This window comes from Vigna umbellata, chromosome 7, assembly GCF_029865625.1.
Source record: "Vigna umbellata cultivar VRB3 chromosome 7, Vumbellata_1.0, whole genome shotgun sequence".
Taxonomy (NCBI): domain Eukaryota; kingdom Viridiplantae; phylum Streptophyta; class Magnoliopsida; order Fabales; family Fabaceae; genus Vigna; species Vigna umbellata.
This window is the reverse complement of record NC_142171.1, coordinates 47,029,201-47,037,709: the sequence shown is the minus strand read 5'-3', so window position 1 is coordinate 47,037,709 and position 8,509 is coordinate 47,029,201. Positions and strand designations below refer to the sequence as shown.

Here is an 8,509-nt window from a genome sequence, read left to right as displayed (position 1 = left end):
GTGAGATTGCATTGAGAAGTGTGTTAATTATTGGTTTAGACGGCAGTGTTGAGACGAGAATCAAGCAATACGCCTGCAGAAAATGACTCCATCACCGATTGAAACAAAAGCAATTTGAACACGACAATCCTTTGAAATTGTTTCGTTGAAAGCAAGCGATAACAGTCTCCACTCTTGTTTATCCTTCGAAACTGCCTTTTCAGGCAAGGCAACAGTTCCTCCCCACAGTGTGTTATCATATGCAACTATTCCACCAATCTTCACCAATCTCATAACTCTCTCGTGGTAATTCCAGTAATTGTTCTTGTCAGCATCAATGAGGTAATAAACAAAGTTTTTTTTTGTGTGTTGTAGCTCAAGCAACAACACTAACAATACAATATTCATAATTGAGTGTTGTAGCTCTCTTCGACTGTCATAAGGTATAATGCTACTTCAATCTAATGCTCACAATTGTCAAACCAAGCTTTATATGCAATTAAATAAGAATAACTTCTTACAGCAATTGGTTTACATATAAGGTCTTATTCTCTGATTATTTTACAATAACCCCTCTAAGTTTCCTACCATTATATATTTACGCAAAGGTCCATTAAAACAGTGAAATAAAATTTACTTGGTACAAACAAACAGCAACAGTGTCGTAGAAGCTATGTTTACGCATTTCAAGTCGAAAAAATGGTAGAAAACTTATGATGTTTGTGCAGTGTTTGATTATAGAAGAAGATTATGGTGATTTGAGTTTGATTTGTGATGATGCAGCAAAACCGCATTGAAGCTTGCGGTTTCACGGTTGAATCTTTTGAAGAACAAGAGCGAATTGCATGTGTGGAATCTCCGGAAAGAATTGGCTGACTTTCTTCGCTCTGGCCACAACCATGCTGCCAGAGTCAAGGTAATTAATCACTATCATCTTCTCTGTTTATTTTTAATTTCAATTTCAGTTTCTAAATTTTCATGTCAAAAACTTTTAATTTTATAAATAAATGTTAAATAATTTATTATATGATGACAGAGATGAAATCAGTACAAAGATTATGACCAATATAAATTTACATGAAAGTTAAGAAATTAAAAGGATAATTAATAATATTCATTTTTAATATATGTTTTTTTAGAAATGCAATTTTGTATTTTCTCATCTTTGTTTTAATTAATCCGGTTACTAATGTTAAAATGTTCAGACATTTGAATTTTAGTATTCATTCATATGTATTATGATTATTTTCTTTTAAAATATAATTAAAGTGTAGTTTATCAATACATTTCTCTTAAATCTAGTCTTATATTTGTGTATATGTACGAGTTGTTTTTTTTTTTTTTTAAATCTGTGTTAAGAAAATTAATTAGTTATTATTATATTTTAAAAAATAATTTATTTATATAATTATATTTTAGTGTTATAATTATATATAATTATAATATAATATTTAAATACAGAGTTAGATAATATAAAAAATTTAAATAATTATTTATTGGAATATGTTAACGTATTATTGGTAAAAATAGAAAAAAAATAAAAAATAACTTGTAAAGAGACCAAAGCAGTAATACTACATTTTTTTTAAATATAGTGTATAGTTAAATCTATGGATTTTTTTTTTCAATTCTTTATACAGTTACCCCCAGTTATTTTTTTAGAAAGAGTTTTAAATGTTGCAATTTTAATTTTCTTAAAATACCACTAAAATATAGTACTCTAAATCAGTCTTAAAAAAAACGTCCACTTAAAATCTGTGATTCTTATTTTTACTTAACGACTCTCATATATGATTTTTTTTTCAATAAATTTTGTAAAAAGACAAAGACACATTTTTATGATATTTTATACTCTCAGCTTTCAAAAGTAATTTCCAAGAAGCTAAAAAGGGGAATAAATAATGAATGATGAATAAATAAGAAAAGGTTATTCTCCATATATATCTTTTGCTTTTCTTTTCTTTTAATTATTTATTAACTTCTCCTTTACGTGTTTTCAGGTTGAATATGTGGTGATGGAAGAGAAGACCATGGGAGCATACGATCTTATTAAGATATACTGTGAACTTATTACAGCACGTTTGCCAGTGATTGAATCACAAAAGTCTGTAAATTTCACCAAATAACTTTATAATATCTTTTTATACTTTCCTATTTTATTTTTATCATTTTAAATTTTATATAGGATAAAAATGAAAAAATAGAATTTTTTAGAAAAACAAGAACTATAAATTTATTCTTTTAAAATTTTGGATTAAAATTTTAAGTTGGGAATAATTTCAGTATTCAGGTCTTGTTAGTGCTGCTTCTTCCTAAAAATCATTAATATTTTTCATAAAAATATACATGAAGATACTTATGTATAAATACATTTTTATGTTTATTTGACACAAAAATGAGTTTAAAAATATAAACTTTTGTATTTAAAAAAAAGAGTAAAAAATAACTAAAAATAGCGTCAAATAAATATAAAAAATAAATGTAAAAATTTAAGTGTTTCAAAGAATATTTTTTATTTATGTATTTATATATCATGACATTTAAAGGGAACACTGCATGGGAGAGTTTCTTTGTGAAAGTGTTGATGTTATGTAGAAAGTTCACTGTGATCATACATTCTTACTATATTGATCCTTCTATCTTTCTATTCTTTCACTCTAGAAACTGCCCCATGGATTTGAAGGAAGCGATTTCGAGTGTAATATTTGCGTCCCCAAGATGTTCGGATATACCTGAGCTTGTGGATGTGAAGAAGCATTTTACGGCTAAGTATGGAAAAGAGTTTGTCTCAGCAGCTGTTGAATTACGCTCTGAATGTGGTGTGAATCGTTTGGCAAGTCTCTCTTACTCTTTCTTATCATGTTGAAAATCATCTCTTATCAATTCTTTTCTTTCTAATTTAGTATTGTGGTTCAGTTGGTTGAGAAATTGTCTCCCAGAGCACCAGACGGTCCAACCAAAATCAGAATACTGATTGAAATTGCAGAGGAATATAATGACAAATGGCAACCGTCTTTAGAAGAAAATGATGAGAAATTGTCTCAGGATTTACTTCGTGTTCCACTTGTTGGTGATGAAGAAGAACATCCTAGTTTACATGCTTCTTGTCAACTTAAAGAAATGCAAGATAAGTCTAGAAGTTTCTGTGAGAAGAATGGAAAACTAAATTCTTCAGGTAACTTCTTTTAATCACTTTGTGCGAAACATAGTAAGATGGTAATTGCGTAGGTGAATATTCGTGGTTGTTTAATTTGTTACAGGTACTAGAAATCAGGAAGTGGATTTTGGAAACTTGTGTTGTGAAAGCACGAGTGCTTTTCAAAAGGGTAGACATAACTGGGAGATGGAATTCAAGCATGCTGCAACTGCTGCACAGGCAGCTGCAGAATCTGCAGAACGTGCAAGCGTGGCTGCAAAAGCAGCTGCTGAACTTTCCAACCGTGAAAAGTTAATAAGGCAGTGTTCAGGTGAATGGCAGAGTTCTTGTAGAGGAGGGTTTAGAGCTGAATTATCTCTAGAATATGCTTTTCATTCTTCCAAACATCTTTCTGCTGGTTATGTTGCTAGCACATTCCGAAGAAGCGCTTTTGAGATTAATGTAAGAGAACAAAATAGCTTGGTAGGACCACACAATGAACATTTCATGAATGGTGATGATAATGTGGTGAAGCCTTACCAGAAAGTGCAGGGTGAAGCAAACAAGGAATCAAGCGGAAGTGGCTCAGATGCATACTTAGATTGTGATACTAGTGATTCTGAGGATGGAGTTTCTGAACAAAATTCAGTCATTCTTGCGCATCCTTCAAAAACTGCAATGATACCAGATAAGGAAGAGACTTCAAAACCATTAAATTGTGATAAGGATATTCCCTCAAAGGAGAAGGTACCACATGTTCATCCAAAGTTACCTGATTGTGATACCTTCGCTGCGCAATTTCTGTCTCGTAAGAAACAACTTTAATAGAATTTCAAGTTAATCTAAATCCACGTCAAATAAAATAGAAAGTAAATCATCATCTAAGGTTGAAAATCCATTAATTTATTATCTTAAAGTTTTGAATAGAAAAAGATACGTTTATTATCTTAAAGTTTTGAATAGAAAAAGATACGTGATTGGATTCGTATCTCATTACATTTGGATTAATGTAGTGGTGGTGCACGAGAAACTCATTATTTACCTATAGTGTATGGTGTAATTTCCCATGTTGAATCATACTAAATATTCGGGCATCATAATATATATATATATATATATATATATATATATATATATATATATATATATATATATATGTTGATAGAAAGTTAATATTTTTTTTTTCAAAACTTAAATACATATTATTATGTTGAAACTAGTTGGAATCATGTATCTACCCATTAATTTTTCTTATCTGTACCCAAGAAAATGTCTCTGAAGAGCATGAAAAGATGGTGATCAAGAACTAAATGAAGCATTCTTTGTCTAAAAGATTATAAAGAAGCAACTGATATTAACTAAAAAAACTTATAATACATTCCTACCGTTATTAACTGAGACTATTAAAGAACGGTGGAATAGCCCAAAATAATTAATATGCTGTGCTAAGAGTTTACTGAGAAATGGAGAACATATCTGAGCCAAAAGTGTTCGCAAATACAGTTATATTGCAGAGTGAGGGATTACTAAAGGTAAAATGATTTTTTTTTTAAAATTTTTGTTTATATTTTATACTACTGTTTAAGTTCAGTTTTCTTGTGGCAGTATATATTGGAGACTGGCGTTTATCCACGAGAAGCAGAGACCCTCAAAGAGCTAAGAAATGCAACTGCAAAGCATCCCATGTAATTGTTCTTTGTTACCTGAATATCACTTCTATACCTAATAAGCATATCATTGACAACAAATTCTGACATATGTAATGTGACATAAGGAAAGTTTTTATGTACGTAATGTGATTTTGATTCTTAAGGGGTTTCATGGGTGCTGCACCTGATGCGGGTCAGCTAATGGCCATGCTCTTGAAGGTTTCGAATGCTAAAAAGACAATAGAAGTTGGAGTTTTTACTGGATACTCTCTTCTCCTCACTGCACTCACAATTCCAGATGATGGAAAAGTTAGTATATATATATATATATATATATATATATACTGCTTGTTATGTGCCATGTGTGTTATGTTGTTAGCTCCATATTCATTTATTATGTGGTTGCCGCTGTAGATTATAGCGATGGATCCAGACAGAAAAGCTTATGAGATAGGGCTACCATTCATTAAAAGGGCTGGTGTTCAACACAAGATTGACTTCATAGAGTCTCCAGCTTTACCAGTTCTTGATAAGCTCTTAGAAGATGTAAGCTATGCATAACCACTTGCATTTGCATTTACATCTTTATCAGATAAATACAATACTAATAAAATATGAGTCCACGTCACTTTCTTTCCTAAACCTTAACTCACTTTCTTTCCTAAACCTTAATAAAATAGATTAATAGGTTTTCATTATCATGTTGAATTTTCTAAATTTTTATCTAATATGAAACTTATACTCATATTTAGATTTTTATAAAAAATTTGAAGAAAATAAATTAATGATTCTTCATCTTTATACCGTCTTCAATTTTCTCATTTTTATCTAATGTGAGGTTGGAAATCTCGTATCGACTAAAGATAACACTAAATTATAATATAAATGGAGTGCAAACCTTATCATATAAGTCGGTTTTGTGTGATTGAGTTAGGTTTAAAATTCACTTCCTAATATGGTATCAGAATCATGGTTGAAACCTTTTCTAAGTGTGGTTAAGTTAGACTTAAAATACACTTATTAATATAATATCTGAAACTTAGACTCACGTTTACTCTCAATTCCGGAATTTTGTGCAGGCTGAAAATGAGGGGAGTTTTGACTTTGCTTTCATTGATGCTGACAAGAACAATTACTGGAATTACCACGAGAGAGTTATGAGATTGGTGAAGATTGGTGGAATAGTTGCATATGATAACGCACTGTGGGGAGGAACTGTTGCCTTGCCTGAAAAGGCAGTTTCGAAGGATAAACAAGAGTGGAGACTGTTATCGCTTGCTTTCAACGAAGCAATTTCAAAGGATTGTCGTGTTCAAATTGCTTTTGTTTCAATCGGTGATGGAGTCATTTTCTGCAGGCGTATTGCTTGATTCTCGTCTCAACACTGCCGTCTAAACCAATAATTAACACACTTCTCAATGCAATCTCACTCACAATTTGTATCAAGCATAAACTTTAATTATTCCATCTCTTTATCTGAATTATTATAAAAGAAATTGCATCATATTAATAATTTTTTGATAATAAAATATGTATTATTTTTTTATTGATATATTTGAAATGAACCAATCCTAAATTATCATCCTAAAAAAATCTTATAAAAAAATTATTAAAAAAACATTTTCCAAAAGAATTACGTTGTTAGAGAATAGACAAAGTATAAACTTTTTTATGTGGGATAAAAAATGAACACGAGCCACACTTTTTATAATGATTAATTTTCAAAACGTAATGATGAGATTTATGACAAACGAGGTATTTATGTTATTGTAATACTTATGCACATAGAAAAGTGAGTTTTTTTTTCTTAAAAAGGTAAATTTCATTCACTTTCCTTTCTTGGAAATGTTAAAAAATGCTAGACAAAGTGATGTACAACTTTCAAGTACTTGTTATACAAATACTAAATATATAAATATCAAAAAACAATTAATTAGTGATTTAGCTAATTTATTGGTTTGGTTTATTTTAGTTTTATTATTTTAAGATTCAATTTAATTTTCTATTTAAAAAAATTAATTTAATCATTTTTGTTCGTAATTTTTTTAATTATTTATTTATTTTTAATTAAAAAAATATAGAATGTCACCTATTAGATAATGATAGTGTGATATGTTAATGTTATTTTCACACAACCATAACTAAACATGTAGTACTTTATGTTTTTTTTTTTCAAATTAAAAAAATTACAAATTTTATAAATCGACATAACATGTATGAATACGACATTAATGAAAATTATCAAATTAAACCTTCTTACAAAAAATTGAAAGACAAATTAAATCTAAAAATAATAAAGAGACCAAAATAAATCAAACCTAAATTACTAATTAAGAAAAAAAATCAAATATAAAGATAAACAACTTATAAAACACTTACAAAATGTATAAATGCATATATGCAAACCTAGAAATTATTATAGGTATAACTATCAATATGTTGAACTAATTATCGGTATTATATATTGAGAAAACTCAATGTCTCTAAACAATTGAATATCACCTATAAATATTTGTTTAACTAAACATATGAAACATATAAATATAAATCACACGTGATAGCCAACCAAATTCTAACTTGTGTATGGATATATTTGTTTTTAATATATTAGACATCCAAATCCATTCGATTTGAATTAATATTATTTGAAATTATTATTTTTGGATAAATCAATTCAAATTTATTCAATTTAAATTTTCTTATTTAACCGAGTATTTCAATTACCATTTAATTAAAAAAAATATTTAAATATCAAATAATACTATTTAATGACTAAAAACATTTGTAGTCAACATTTAATAAAATTGAAACAAGCTAACGTTCATGTTAATAATAATAAAAAAATCAATATAAAAATTAACCAAAACAATAATTATGACTGGCTTAGGTAAAAAAAAATTAATTCACATATGTCAACAGATAAATTTGCTAGCTTTGGCCAATAAATTCTTGGTATATCAAGTAAGAAATAAACTAATTTGCAAAAAAAAAATCATAACAATTTATATAAAAAATAAATTTTATCGATATTAATAAAAAAACGTGATCGAATTAATTAAAAAGTAATCATCTTAATAATATTTTAATCTCCCAAACTAAAATTAAGCCGAAGAGAAAATGTAACATCCCAATAAATAGTAATTACTATTAATCAGAACTAATCACATTTACAGAAATTACAGTGCTGTCTTAATATTTAGAACAGCTGCTCAAAATAAAAACCGAACGTACAAAGTTATACAGCGTTCAGTTTTCTAACTACCAGGCTTCAAAAATCTGGACGAACGGCCTTACAAAATAAATAACCGAACGTCTCAAAATACCGCACATAAACGCTAGCAATTTCTAAAGAACGAACACTCTACTGTTCAGCTTTAACCTCTACTTCTACCAAGTTGGCATCCTCCAAATTTTCTTCTTCCAGCATTGCTTCAAGGGGTGCCTCACCATCTGCTCACACCCACAACGGATGATCATTGCATTGACAAGACGGACATACAAAAACAGTAGACAACACAAGGAAATTGCAAGGGTAAGCTTAGGTAATTTAATTCATACCACCAACATAAACTTTAACATATAAAATCAATCGTACAAATCAATAACAGTACATACACAAAGCATATTATAACTTATCCAAATTCTCATAAACGACGACTGTCCGGACTGTATGAAGCCATGTATCTACAGGCGTTCTTGCACCCGGGTGGTGTAGTAACTGGGATGCCCTCAACAGCTGCCACCC

At 29.2% G+C, this 8,509-nt stretch overlaps 2 protein-coding genes across 3 annotated transcripts; both read left to right on the top strand.

Moving 5' to 3' along the window:
- The first annotated feature begins 316 nt into the window (after positions 1–316).
- Positions 317–2,845, top strand: LOC148196440 (uncharacterized). The gene is made up of 4 exons (XM_088095388.1): positions 317–321; positions 763–895; positions 1,980–2,083; positions 2,641–2,845. Exons 1-4 carry the CDS (start codon positions 317–319, stop codon positions 2,843–2,845), a joined length of 447 nt encoding a protein of 148 aa, XP_087951514.1.
- Positions 2,846–3,099: 254 nt separating this feature from the next.
- On the top strand, positions 3,100–6,251 carry LOC148196439 (putative caffeoyl-CoA O-methyltransferase At4g26220). Of its 2 annotated transcripts, XM_088094820.1 has the most exons (6): positions 3,100–3,154; positions 3,240–3,862; positions 4,721–4,800; positions 4,929–5,073; positions 5,179–5,310; positions 5,844–6,251. In XM_088094820.1, the coding sequence occupies exons 1-6, from the start codon at positions 3,100–3,102 to the stop codon at positions 6,132–6,134; spliced, it is 1,326 nt and encodes a 441-aa protein (XP_087950946.1). In that variant the 3' UTR covers positions 6,135–6,251. The 2 variants fall into 2 exon arrangements, with proteins under 2 accessions (XP_087950946.1, XP_087950947.1); XM_088094821.1 differs by lacking the exons at positions 3,100–3,154; positions 3,240–3,862 and adding an exon at positions 4,529–4,647.
- The last annotated feature ends 2,258 nt before the right edge of the window (positions 6,252–8,509 follow it).

What these genes read in the sequence shown, in the direction of transcription:
- LOC148196440 (XM_088095388.1), top strand. An exon ending in ACCATGCTGCCAGAGTCAAG is followed by an intron (nt 896 to 1,979) that starts GTAATTAATCAC and finishes ACGTGTTTTCAG; the next exon opens with GTTGAATATGTGGTGATGGA. An exon ending in CCAGTGATTGAATCACAAAA is followed by an intron (nt 2,084 to 2,640) that starts GTCTGTAAATTT and finishes CTTTCACTCTAG; the next exon opens with AAACTGCCCCATGGATTTGA.
- LOC148196439 (XM_088094820.1), top strand. Translation starts at nt 3,100, where the DNA reads ATGCAAGATAAGTCTAGAAGTTTCTGTGAGAAGAATGGAAAACTAAAT. An exon ending in CAATTCCAGATGATGGAAAA is followed by an intron (nt 5,074 to 5,178) that starts GTTAGTATATAT and finishes TTGCCGCTGTAG; the next exon opens with ATTATAGCGATGGATCCAGA. An exon ending in TTGATAAGCTCTTAGAAGAT is followed by an intron (nt 5,311 to 5,843) that starts GTAAGCTATGCA and finishes AATTTTGTGCAG; the next exon opens with GCTGAAAATGAGGGGAGTTT.